This window comes from Plasmodium falciparum, assembly GCF_000002765.6.
Source record: "Plasmodium falciparum 3D7 genome assembly, chromosome: 13".
Lineage (NCBI taxonomy): Eukaryota > Apicomplexa > Aconoidasida > Haemosporida > Plasmodiidae > Plasmodium > Plasmodium falciparum.
Window position 1 is genome coordinate 2,700,720 of NC_004331.3, and position 14,717 is coordinate 2,715,436.

General features: G+C 20.6%; 5 protein-coding genes across 5 annotated transcripts; 2 read left to right on the forward strand and 3 right to left on the reverse strand.

Moving 5' to 3' along the window:
- Window positions 1-508: 508 nt before the first annotated feature.
- On the forward strand, window positions 509-4,057 carry PF3D7_1367800 (secreted ookinete protein, putative; the record flags this gene model as incomplete). Its single annotated transcript, XM_001350353.1, has 1 exon — window positions 509-4,057. One exon carries the CDS (start codon window positions 509-511, stop codon window positions 4,055-4,057), a length of 3,549 nt encoding a protein of 1,182 aa, XP_001350389.1.
- Window positions 4,058-5,779: 1,722 nt separating this feature from the next.
- On the forward strand, window positions 5,780-7,723 carry PF3D7_1367900 (conserved Plasmodium protein, unknown function; the record flags this gene model as incomplete). Its single annotated transcript, XM_002809062.1, has 1 exon — window positions 5,780-7,723. One exon carries the CDS (start codon window positions 5,780-5,782, stop codon window positions 7,721-7,723), a length of 1,944 nt encoding a protein of 647 aa, XP_002809108.1.
- Window positions 7,724-8,093: 370 nt separating this feature from the next.
- On the reverse strand, window positions 8,094-8,847 carry PF3D7_1368000 (conserved protein, unknown function; the record flags this gene model as incomplete). The annotated part of the gene is made up of 4 exons (XM_002809063.1): window positions 8,094-8,206; window positions 8,313-8,339; window positions 8,501-8,683; window positions 8,787-8,847. 4 exons carry the CDS (start codon window positions 8,845-8,847, stop codon window positions 8,094-8,096), a joined length of 384 nt encoding a protein of 127 aa, XP_002809109.1.
- An 839-nt stretch (window positions 8,848-9,686) lies between these two features.
- On the reverse strand, window positions 9,687-10,999 carry PF3D7_1368100 (26S proteasome regulatory subunit RPN11, putative; the record flags this gene model as incomplete). Its single annotated transcript, XM_001350355.1, has 3 exons — window positions 9,687-9,715; window positions 9,859-10,621; window positions 10,856-10,999. The coding sequence occupies 3 exons, from the start codon at window positions 10,997-10,999 to the stop codon at window positions 9,687-9,689; spliced, it is 936 nt and encodes a 311-aa protein (XP_001350391.1).
- A 1,744-nt stretch (window positions 11,000-12,743) lies between these two features.
- Window positions 12,744-14,717, reverse strand: PF3D7_1368200 (ABC transporter E family member 1, putative; the record flags this gene model as incomplete). The annotated part of the gene is made up of 2 exons (XM_001350356.1): window positions 12,744-12,769; window positions 12,884-14,717. 2 exons carry the CDS (start codon window positions 14,715-14,717, stop codon window positions 12,744-12,746), a joined length of 1,860 nt encoding a protein of 619 aa, XP_001350392.1.

Sequence of the window (14,717 nt, forward strand, 5' to 3'; positions counted from 1 at the left end):
ATTTCATTAATTATATAATAAAAAAATAATAATGTAATTAATTTTTTATGAACAGGTCATGTGAAAAAGGTGGTACGAGCTAAAATTATATTGAAAAATTTTAGCTACATTATAGAAATATTCTTGTATTCGATCGTTGTTCATGTGAAAAAACGGTAACCATGTAAATTTATTTTACGATTTTATTTTTTTGTAGAATTGATTATATTGAATTATTTATTAAAAAATAAATGTAAAAAAAAAAAAAATTTAAATAAATTTATATAAATATTTGTATATGGATATATATATATATATATTTTTTTTTTTTTTTTTAATTTATTCATGGTGTCGAAAAGAATCTTTCTCTTTGATTAAAAAGTATAGACATTTTTTTTTTTTTTTATAAACCTATAAAATAAAATATATAATATTACAATAAAAGGAAAATATATATATATTTAATAATTTGGACATAATATATATATATATATATATATATATATATTTACATATAAATATTACAACAATGAAGTTAAATACATTAATTTCGTTTTTCTCTTTTGTGTGTCTTTTTTTTCGTGTTCTTTCTTGTGAAGGAATTCACGAAAAAAAAAAAATTAATTTAAAAATAGAATTAATCGATAAAGATGTATTATTATCGGATGATCATTTAAAAAAAGAGAAAGTTATTATGCAAGATGGTAGAAAGATTAAAATTAAGAATTTTGAAAGAATTAAAGAGAATGTACTTGAGAGAGCTATAATTGTAAAGGAGCTTGATAAATTGAAATATATCAATACAAAAAAGGAAGCTATAACTTTAGAAACATTAGATGACGATAATGATGATGATGAAAACAATGAAGTATCATCCAATGATGAAAATAATAATGATGAAAATAATAGTAATGAAAATAATAGTAATGAAAATAATAGTAATGAAAATAATAGTAATGAAAACAATATTGATGATAGTCAACAAGTCGATGAAGAACAACATAATATGAAAGTAATTTCTTCAGAAGAATCTGTAGAGAATGATATTCATATGTTACGTAAAGTTTATCAAAGGGATTCAGAGAATGGTTCAACAACCTATTGTTATATGAGATATACCTTTAATTTTAATTTGGAAAAATTAAATGAAAACAGTAGAAGCCAACTATTTAAAGGATTAGATAAGACACTTGATTATTTATCCTTTTTACCAAAAAATGAAGATGTAACAGACACTGAATCAATACTAGATAATGAATATAAGATGTTAGATAATACTCTTGGGGACACTGATCCTATTGTTTCTAATGTAGAATTGAAAAATTATAATTTTGATATAATTAGTACTTCTGAATATGCTGATACTATAGATGAAATTATAAACTTTTTAAATACACGAAAGGATCAATTAAATATATCAACCTCTCTAAAATATAAATTAATGGAAGCAAAAAATAATTTAAATAAATATAATAATAAAGACATGTTAGTGAATAATCCACGTGATAGTAATCTATATCTTTATGAATGGTTACAACATTTAAATAAGGCTTTTTTAGAAAAGAAAAAAGCATTGGAATTGTTGAATGACACAAAGGATATAAAAGAAAATTATAATGATAAATTATTTGCGAATTCAGTTGAACAATTATTTTATTGTTATAATTTATTTGATGTGTCTAATGATAGTGTAGATTCTTTTTTTTTGAATAATATGGGGAATAAAAAGGAATCTGAAGAAGTTAATATTAATATTCATAAACCATTATCCAGAGAATTGTTAAGTAAGAATATTGATGATAATGCTGATGATGAGTTAACTAAATGTAAATCCTTTTTAAGTTTGATAACCCCAAATGAACTATTTTTAAATGATGATTTGGGTATTTCACATAATGATATGGAAAAAGCTGATATTGATATGAACCAAGAGGAAGACGAAGATGAAGAATATGAGAACAATAAAAATAATGATATGTTATTGAACAATTTAAATGTACAAAATAGAGATAAGCTTGTTAAAAGTATGGGTGAAGAAGATGGTGTAGAAGATTCGAAGAATTATGAAATGAATAACAATGAAATGGATTCATTAGATGTATCGTCTTTAAGAAAGAATAAATCTTATTTAGAAAACAAAGAAGCGTTTAGTCAATTAACACAGGAAATAAAAAATGACGAAATGACAGAGGATTATGACTACAGTTATGATATTGACAGTGAAGAAGAGAATAAAGAGGGAACTTATGAAGATAGCGATGAGGACAGTGAAGAAGAGAATAAAGAGGGAACTTATGAAGATAGCGATGAGGAGAGTGACGAAGAGAGTGATGAGGAGAGTGATGAGGAGAGTGATGAGGAGAGTGATGAGGAGAGTGATGAGGAGAGTGATGAGGAGAGTGATGAGGAGAGTGATGAAGAGAGTGATGAGGAGAGTGACGATGAAATTGATGAGGAGAGTGATGAGGAGAGTGATGAGGAGTGTGATGAAGAGAGTGACGATGAAATTGATGAGGAGAGTGATGAGGAGAGTGATGAAGAGAGTGATGAAGAGAGTGATGAAGAGAGTGATGAAGAATTTGATGAAGAGAATGATTATGATAATGATGATGATAATGATGATGACAGTGATGAAGAATTTGATGAAGAGGATGATTATGATAACGATGAAGAGAATGATTATTACAATGATGAAGACGATGAAGAAAGTGATGAAGAACTTGATGAAGAAGTATATGATAATGATTACGAAAATTTACATTACAAAGGGAAAGACAACTATTCAAATTACAGTTTAAAAAGTGCTTTAAGTGATTTAGCTAAAAGCGGTACTAATCACTTAATAGATAAAGCAACAAATAGTATTTCAAGTGCTTTAAAAAAAAACTTTAATAAAAAAAAAATAACAGATAAATCAAATAAACTCTTCGATAAAATAAGCAAGGGTCTTAATAATAGTAAAAAAATTATTAATAAAACAAAGAAGGATATTAAAAAAGGGATTAACAAAGGGGCAAAACTTATAAAAGATACAAAAAAGGATGTAAAGAAACATGTTAAAAATACTAAAGAAAAAGGAAAGAACTTGACTAGAAAAGCTAAAAAGGTAGTTAAAAAAGGTAATGACATAGTTAAAGAAAATGCCCAAATTGGATTGAATAAAGTAAAAAAGGGAACAAAAAATGGTATAAATAAAGTAAAAAAAGGAGCAAAAAATGGTATAAATAAAGTAAAAAAGGGAACAAAAAGTGGTATAAATAAAGTAAAAGAAGGAGCAAAAAATGGTATAAATAAAGTAAAAAAGGGAACAAAAAATGGTATAAATAAAGTAAAAGAAGGAGCAAAAAATGGTATAAATAAAGTAAAAAAGGGAACAAAAAATGGTATAAATAAAGTAAAAGAAGGAACAAAAGATGGTATAAATAAAGTAAAAGAAGGAACAAAAAATGGTATAAATAAAGTAAAAGAAGGAACAAAAAATGGTATAAACAAAGTAAAAGATGGAGCAGAAAATGGTATAAATATAGTAAAAGAGGGTGTAAATAATGGTAAAAACAAAATTAAAGAAGGTTCAAAGGATGGTATAAATAAATTAAAGAATGAAGTAGATAAAGGTGTTAATAAAGTAAAAGAGTACGCACAAAATGGAGTTAACCAAGTTAAAAATGGAACAATAAATGCTTTAGAAGATGCTATAAAGGAAATATCAAAACCTACTGGAAATTTACGCTTTAAAGAAAAAGAAAGTATTAATAAAGTGAATACATCACCTAATAAAGTTACAAATAAAAAAGGAAAAACACCATTAAATAACACAAAATCTGATGAAAAAAAAAAATCAAATGGTCGTAAAATGTCTCTAATAAGTTTAACAGAAGTATCAAATAAGAAATCCTTGAATAAGAACAAAATTAAAAAAGAGATAAACAAAATTAATAAAGAATACAAAAAATTGAAGAAAATGGAAAACAAAATGAAGAAAGAATTGAATAATCCTATTCCTTCAGACAAAAAAATTATATCAGAGTTTGATGATTTTGAAAAATCAAATGAAGTTAAAAAAAATAAGAATATATAAATATGTCTATATTTTTTATATGGAAATATTATAAATAAATAAATAAATAAATATTATATATATATATATATATATATATATATGAATGAATCTATGTAACTTCATAGATTATTTCTTATATTATTAACTTAATTAAAAATATAAAAAAAGAAAAAAAAAATAGAAAAGATTTATTTTGCTCTTAAGCATTTTTTAATATATTAATTTATTGATTTTAATATTATTTTTTAATTCAACATATTGATTTATGAATCGTTGTTATATGATTATGTATTATTATATATTATGCATATATCTTTGTCTTTTATTTTTAATTTATGTTATTTATATATTTTTTCCATGTTTCTTATACATATGAATATGAATATATATATATATATATATATATATATATATATGTTTTTATTTATCTTTCTTTATGTATTCATTTTTTCATTGATATGATTTTATGAAAAGACGTTTTTATATTTTATTAAATAAAATTTGTAAATTAGAATATAAAAAAAGAACAAGAAAATATTAACTTAAGATTGCTTTTGTATGTGGTTTATAACTGTTAGGATAAAAAATTATGTTAATAGGTTGTTTATGAATAAAGGACAGTGTTGTAGAGATGTAATAATATAAAAAATAGAATAATATATATATATATATATATATATATATATATATATATTTATTTATTTATTTATTTATGATTTTATAGTATTCATTATTATAATAATACAACCTATATATTATTATATTTATTTTCTGTGTACACATATGTTGTGTATTTTAAAGTGACAAATTATAAAATTTCAATTTATAAGTTAACGTTTTATTGTATAAAAACGATATGTCTACTTTTATATTGTTTTCTTTTTTTTTTACATAGAATTACTATATATATATATATATATATATTAACAAGATTATCTTTTTTTAAGATATTATTAAACAATTTGATATTATATTATTTATGTTGTATTATTATCGCTACATAGCTACCTTTAAAAAAAAAAAAAAAAAAAAAAAAAAAAAAAAACCTGCATATGCAAATTATAATCTGACCTTGTTCATGTAAAAAGGGGTATATATTATTTTACCTTTTTAGCTAACTGAATATATATAATATATTTTATTTATATAATTATACTTTAGTTAAAGAAAGATAATATACCCAATATAAATATATAATTGTCTTATAATTATACGGTATATCATATTTAATTTAGTTTTGTAATTTGTGTACTTTTTCTTGTTTCAGAAATATAATATTTACTTAATATATAAATAAGAAATATATATATATATATATATATATATATATATAATATAATATAATATAATATGCTTTATTATATTATACTATGTTTTTTTTTTCTTTCTTAGTATTCCATACTTTATATTGTTCTCCAATTTTTAATTAATATGATTTAAATTTTGATTGTTACACATATGTAATAATAATATTAGATCTTTTGTTATATTTTTTTTATATATAGTCATATATATTCATTTTTTGATTTGATTTATTTGGTTTTTTACTTTTGCAAAATATATTGTAGAATTAATTTATAATCGTTTTCAAATTTGTGTGCATATTTGAATTGGTCACTAGTGGTTATAGTATTAGTGTAATTGCCTTGTGGATATATTTATATATATAAAAAAAAAAAAAAAGATTGTTGAAATATATATATTTATTTGTGTAAACACTTTATTTTTTCTATTTGAAGGATGAGAAAATATTTATGTAAAGTTTCATTTAATGTTATTATTTTGATAATATTATTTTGTCACATTATTATTGCAAGAAATAATAAGACAATAAAATGGATAGATGTTGAGAAAGATGGTAAAATTTTTAATCATATAGTTCGGTATTTTATAAAAGATGATAAAATATTGAAAATATATACAATTAATAATAATATAATTATGGAAAATATTGATGATGATTATTATATGAATAATAAAGAAAGTTTGTTAAAGAATAATGATAAAAATGATGATAATTTTTTCAACAATATAGTTAATAATAAAGTTCCATTAAGTTTCCTGATAGAAATGTTTTATGGTTATGGAAAGAAAGAAATATTAAGTTATAGTGGGATGAAAACTTTTAAACTCATGTGTAATAAGATATGTAATTTAGAAGAACGTAATGTTGTGAATAAATGTCCTTATTATTTATTTAGAAATTTAATATATAATTTTATACCTGAAAATGCTTTTATAAAAAAGGATGGGAATAATGAAAGAGTTAATAATAATAATATGTATATAAAAAATAAGAAAGAGATACCATTTAAGTGTTCATCATATATATTTTTCTTGGATAATATATTAAGTAAAAATCAAAAAAAGAAAGAGGAATGTATTTATAGGATGAACCATGTGAATATTTCTTATACATATGTAGAATATGAAATAAAAGACACTTTTGAAAATATATTTTTTGACGTAATAAAATATATAAGTACCATAATGGAAGCGAATAGAAATATAATGAATTTACAAAATTATGATAATAAAGAATATAAAATGTTCATAGAATTAAATAATATAATATTGGAGAAAGAATCAAAATTGAAACATGTGTATTTTTATAATACATTAGAAGAATATATACAATCATTGGATGGTATAAACAAAATATTTGCAGAAGATATTATAAAAGAAATTATGGACATATATTCTAATAAAAATAATGATAATGTAGATAATGGGAAATCATTTTTCAGAACAAATAAATTCATTATAAATAGAAGGTCTAATGATATAAACTATAATAATAATAATAATAATAATAATGATATATTTATGTTGTATAATGATAATATTTCTAATGAAAATTCAATTTTTCCTAACGTGCAATTTGTTAGTAATATTAATGATTATGAAAAAAGGGGCGCAAATAAGAATGAACATGATATTTTAAAAGTTACTATGGAAAGTAATATGAATGACATAAAAAATGATGAAGAGATTGATATGTTGGTTTTATTAAATAAATATTTTTTTGATTTCTACATAAATGTAAGACGTATGAATGAGGAATATAACGAATACTTTGATGTAACATATAAATATGGTGAAATTAAAAATGTGCAAAATAAAAATAAGGATAATCAATTATTAAGAAAAAAAGAAAATGAAGAGAAGAAGAGAAAGAGAGTTTATACATCATTTATAAAATTGAAAGAAAAATATATGAATGAGAAAATAAATAATGGGTCCAATATTACTAATGAATATATAAGCGGTGAAACCATAAATGATACATATGTAAATATGAAGCATTCGAATGGTGAATTATTAAATCCCCAAAATAGTACTGACAAGATAATCTTAAACTCAATGAATGTCTTAAAAAATATAACAGATAAAATTAAGAAGGATAATAATTTTTCACATGTTAATAAAATAAATGAGATAGATATACCTACTGTTGCTGAAGAGGAAAGGAAAATTGATGACTTTTATGAATATGAAAAGACGACCATGAGGAAAATACATGAGAATAAGGAAAATATTTATAGAATGATTAATGAAGATTTGGATATATTATTAAAACCGGCTCAAGACGAATATATAAAGGTGGCTAAAAATATAAAAAATAAATTGTTACAGGAATATGAGCAAATTTTGAAGGAACAAATATCAGACGACGAAATATAAGAAATAAAAAAAAAAATATATATATTATATATATATATATATATATGTCATTTTTATTATATTTGATTATTTTATTTTTTTCATCAAATTGGTTAATATATGATATGTTAATGTTTTCATAAATATAAATATAAATATACATTTATATATATCATATTGTATTTATTTTTTTTACTTGTCAAATATTAATTAAAAATAAAAACAGTGTTAATTTTGAATTAAACAGATATTATAAAATATACAACTTAAAGGATATATTATGGAACATACATATATATATATATATATATATATATATAATAAATGTTGTATTATATATTATAAATAAAAAAAAAAAAATTTCTTTGAGGAATATCCCAATATAATATTTTTAACTACATTGCGGATTAATACATAACTTTCCAACTCGATTTTCTTCATTTTTCCATGTATTCAATTTTAATAAATCTTCAATCCAGCTGGTATTGTGTACCTCATTATTTTCTATAAATAAGAATGAAGACATATTTATGTAGATTCATATAAATAATACTTTTTTTTTTTTTTTTTTTTTTTTTTTTTGTAAGTAATAATGTTTTTATTTTGTTACTCATAGTTTTATAATGATAAGGAACCCCTGAAAAATTAGAAAAAAAAAAAAATAATAATAATAATAAATAAAATAATATATAAATAAATAAATAAATAAGATATTAAACTGAAGAAATTATAATTCGGTAAAGACATACACAAAAATATATACACATATTAAATATGTGCACAAAATATGAAATATACTTATTGAACAATCAGGTCCGGCAAAAAATGATTCGTTTAGATATTTTTTGCATATACAAGTAATAGAAGAGTATTCTGAATTATTAAAATTTTTGATAAAGCACTTGGATTCATTTTTACAATATGATAATATTCTAATATCATCTGTTAATAAAGAGCATTCTTTATAACTACACAATATATCTAAAAATAAAATGATAAAAATAATGAATAAAAAAGGATAAGCATATGTAAATTATAAAGTTACAAACAATCCTTATACAATAAAGAAAAAAGAAGAACTTACTTTTTTGTTGTAAAAAAAAACAGAAGAAAAGAAAAAATAAAAAAAGGTCTTTTTTAAGCATTGCTACTCAAAAAAAAATTATAAACAGATAAATATATATATATACATATATATATATATATATATATAAATGTATGTATATTTAACCTATTGATATATTTCTTAAAATAATTAATAAGTTATAAAGATAATGTTTAAATTATATTATATTTAAAAATATTGAAATGATATATATATATATATATATATTTATTTATTTATTTATTTTTATATATATTTATATTTATTTTTTTATATGTCTATTATTTTAGAATAAAATTCAAAATAAAAAAAATAAAATAAGGCAAAACATAAAAATTGCATATTTTTTTGTATGAAAATGAGGATGAATATTATATATATATATATATATATATATATAATAGTAAAAATATAAGGCATATACATTTTTTTTATTTAATTTTATGATATTAAAAAAAAAAAAAAAAAAAAAATTAAATATAAAAGTATAATGTATGTATGTATATATATATATATATATATTATACTTTTGTAAAATATGAAATTTAATTTATTAACAAAAATCCTTGCCATAGGAATATGATATATTTCCTCCTCTTTAATTAAATGAAAAAACAAAATTAATGGGTTAAATACGATAAAAAAAAAAAAAATTAAATAAATAAATAAATATATATATATATATATTATATATATTACATTTATTTATTAATTTGTTTATTTCAACTTGATTTTGTATTTGTTCAGGATTTTATAATAACGTATAACATTTACAAAAAAAAAAAGAAAAAAGGGGAAAAAAATAATTTTGTATGTATTAAAATAAAAGTGTAATTCATAACAATAGGGATATGTTTACACATTTTTATTTATTTTGTTTTAAAAGAACAGAGTATTTGCCATAGTTCCTAAAAAGAAAAAATATAAATATTATATATATATATATATATATATATATATATATATATATATATTTTTTTGTTCCGAAGGATAATCATCACACACACATATATATATATATATATATATATATATTTTTTTTTTAATATACCTATACATGTGAGAATTGATTCGTTTAACAACGTTTCAACCGAATTTTGTATTCTTTTTTTAGCATCAATTTTTCCAATATTTTCTAAAAGTATTTCTTCACTTGTTTTTTTCATTTCATTACGAAGATTTTTATTATATAAGGTAGTTAATTTTTTTATATCTTCTAATGTTTCATCTGAGCTTTTTTTTTGTTCATGGAAATCATTTAATTTTAAGGGGTTGGTCCACATATCTTTATGTAAATTTAATAACATATTTTTTTCTAATTCATTTTTTCTATAATTAATAACAATTGAATAATAGTTTCTATTTAATCCATGAACTAAAGCTGTTAAGGTTGGTTTAGTCAAATAACCAATATTTGATGTAGTTTGTCTTGGTTCTTGTCCTAACATTAATATATGTGGATTAATTAATCTAAAGCAATCAATAACAACTTTTCCTTTAACAGATTGTATAGGATCTACTACAACACCAATAGTTCTTGGATTTAATTGTTCAAAACTTTTCTGAGTATTTACATCAGTACCTGATAACCAACAACCAAAACCAGGATGCGAGTGATACCATCCAACGACCATTTCATGTCTGCCTGTTTTTTTTAATTCCTCTAACATATTCGTTTGATAAACTGGGTCTACTGCTTCGACACTTACACTATTACCTGACTGAGGCATAGCGAACACATCAACAATTCTTATGGTGTATTCATCAACTATTTCGCCTAACATTAAACCCATAACTTCCATAGGTACTCCAGCCTAAATTAAAAAAAAAAAAAAAAAAAAAAAAAAAAAAAATTACCTGACTTGTTCATAAATTTGGATATATATATAAATATATAAATATATATATATATATATATATATATGTGATAATGTTAGTGTAACGTAGAAATAAATATTAAATTTATACATTATGTTTATACAAAACGTTACATTTCCAGGTATTTATAATATGTCATTATTTTAATTTTAAATTTATTTATGTTTTACCCGTCCATGTTTTAATATCTTTAGAAGAGCCAAAGGAGATATATAAACTTGTTCACTGGTATCTGCTAATGTTTCATTATTCATTCCATTCCCATCAGAAAAGGAATAGAATAATTCACGTAATGAAGATGGAATACCCGCCATTGGAATAATATAAATAAATAAATATATATATATATAGATGGGTATTTATATATATGAAGAATGTATTAATATTTATAAATATATATATTAATATGTGTATATTATTATATTTATAGGTATATATTCATATAAAGGAAAATATATATAAATTAAAAAAAAAAAAAAAAAAAAAACGAAAAAAAAAAAAAAAGGATGTTTTAAATTTATCATATGTTTTTCTTTGCATTAATATACAAATAATATTCTTTTTATTATAAGCATAGTATTTATTTTAAAAATTATAATTTATTAATTATATAAAAAAGAAAACAAAAAAAATATAAAAATGAAATAATATTATATATATATATACAAAAATACATCAAATTATGTAAATATATATATATATAATAAATATATATTATATTATAACATATGTTAGGATAAAAAAGAAAAAAAAAAAAAAAAAAAAAAAACAGTATAAATTAATATTTTATTGTATAAAGTTTATTTTGTTTTATAAAAATAAATATGTAAAAATATATTGTATATTATATATGTAATTATATATATATATTAATATTTTATAAAAATTAAAAAAAAAATGTAATACATATATATATATATATATATATATAATATATATATTATATGTTTTGTTATAATTATTATTTCTATGTAAAATAATATACATACATAAAATTCATCATTTATATATATTTTTAAACGTTATAATTAAAGATTATTTATTGTATGAGAAGAAGAAAAAAATAAATAAAATAATAATATATTAAATTAAAAAATAATTTATTTTGATTATTTTTATACACATTTAATATTATTATAATATCTAATTTTTATATATAATGAAAAACTGACACATAATATATATTATATATTATATATATATAACCATAGTGTAAGAGAAATATATATTGTACAATAATTTTATTTGGTGTTATGTTTTTATTCGTATAATTCTTTTAGATACCATTTAATATATAATATATATGATGTTACTAATTCGTTAAATTTTATGTAGCTATATAAAGTTGCAGGTTCATATATCTAAAATATTTGATACAAATATATACATATATATATATATATAATAACATATATATTTAAAATATATAATATAAAATAATATAATATAATAATATTATTCCTTTTTGAAGTTATATATTTTCATATTAAAAATGTTTTTGTTATATGTTGTTATAGTTTTTAAGTGCACAAACTTAAAAAATCGAAAGAAAAAATAAAATAAAAAAATAATATGAAACCAAAAAATATTTATTTTGAAAATTTATATATATATATTAATAATATTTAAAATATACATACAAGATAATGTATAATTCAATAAAGAAAAAAAAAAAAAAAAATTAAGGAAAATGAGAATAAAAGAATAAAAATAAAATAAATTTATAATTCTAATTTAAATATTAAATGAATATAAAAATAATTAAATAAATAAATAAATAAAATAACAAATATGAAAAATTAATAATCTTTATTATTCCCAAACTAAATTTTTTTTTTTTTTTTTTTATTCTTATATAATGAGATTATTTATAAAAAAAAAAAAAAAAAAAAAAAAAAATATACATGTTAGATATATAGGACAAGGTATAATATAAGGAATGTGTTTACATTTTTAGGATATAAAATAGAAAAAAAAAAAAAATGTTATATATGTTGTATACATTTTAAAAACATGTGAAGTTTCTTAGGGCCATACTAGGATAGGTGTTTCATCATTTTACTCATCAATAATGAAATATGTACCTGAAGAGAAAAAAAAAAAAAAAAAAAATATATATATATATAAATATATGTACACTTTTTAATTTATTATATATATATATTTTATTTTATTTTATTATTTTTTTTTTTTTGTACCGTTTAATTTTTGCTCCTTATCCTTTACACTGTCATATTTATTTATTCTGGGCCTGTAATTTGATGGGTCCCTTCTAAAGGTTACGTCAATTATTTTCAAGAATTTGTTCATACCTGCTGCTAGTGTTTGAGGTGTGTTGGCGACTGTGTTTACTCCTGCTTGTCCATCAAAAACTATGACATGGTCCGCTAAATAAGTGGCCATAATAAAATCATGTTCTACAATGAAGGCTGTTTTGTTTGTGTTAAGAATAAATCTTTTAATAATTTTGGAAACAATAATTCTTTGTTCTGAATCTAAGTAAGCTGATGGTTCGTCAATTAGATAGATGTTGGTATTTTTGGCTAATGTAACAATGATGGCAACTTTTTGTAATTCTCCTCCTGATAATGTTAATACTTGGTTATCTAGAATGGATTCGATTTTTAAAGGTTTAATAATTTCATTATTAAAATATGGATCATTGTATAAGCCTTTTAATTTGGACATTAATAATTGTCTGACTGTTCCTGTGAATTTGGCTTGAATTTGTTGTGGTTTATATGAGACACTTAAGGATTCAAGAAATGATAAGCTTTCTAAATTATCTGGTTTAATTAGTCCAGCAAATAATCGTATGAATGTACTTTTTCCACTTCCATTTTGTCCTAGTAAAACAAAAATTTCAGATTCTGAGAAATGTCCTTTGTCTATGGTTAATGAAAAAGAATTTAATGTTTTAACCATGGTTGGATAATTATAGAAATGTAATCTTTTTTTATCTTCATCCGTTGCATCTTGATCAGTAGCTAATTTAAAATTAAGAGATTCTTCACGAATTCTTAAATTATCTGTAGGTACAAAACCATCTAGAAAGATATTAATACCTTCCCTTACAGAAAATGGGCATGTAACTACACCATATGCTCCTGCTTTACCCCATAGGCAGCATACATAATCACTAAGATAATCTAAGATAGAAAGATCATGTTCGACAACAATAATATAATTATCGTGTTTAACTAGTTTATGAATAATTTTTGCCATAGAAATTCTTTGTTTGATATCAAGATAACTACTAGGTTCATCAAACATATAAACATTGGTTGATTGTCCGATGATCGACATTAAGAGAGCAAATCTTTGTAATTCTCCTCCACTTAAATCTTCCACATTTCTATCTAATAAATGTTCTAAATCTAATTCCGCAATATATTTATCTTTTTGATTAAATTTATCTTTCTTATTAATAATTTCTAAAATATTCCCTTTAATTTGTTTGGGTATTAAATCAACATTCTGTGGTTTAATAATGGGAGAAAGCTTTTCTTCTAATAATTTTGTAAAAAATATTTGTAATTCATTACCTCTAAAAAAAGACAAAATATCTCGCCATTCAGGTGGGTTATTAAATTTACCTAAATTAGGTTTTAATTTTGAAGACAAAATTTTGAGTGCTGTTGATTTCCCTATACCATTAGTTCCTACTAAACCTAAGATTTGTCCTAGTTTAGGTATGGGTAATCTATGTAATTTAAATGTATTTGGACCATATCTATGTACTACATCTTTATTAATATCTTTAGGTAAATTAATAATGGATATCGATGTAAATGGACATTTTTTTACACAAATACCACAACCTATACATAACGTTTCACTTATATATGCGATTTTTGAAGCATGATCTACTTCTATACAAAACTTTCCTGTTTTTACTATAGGACAATTCTTTTTACATTCTAGGTGACATTTTTTTGGTTTACATTTATCACTGCTTACTATAGCTATTCTTAATTTTGAAGCCTCTAGTTTGTTCTCTTTATATAAATCCTCTTTATTTTTCTTCTTCAT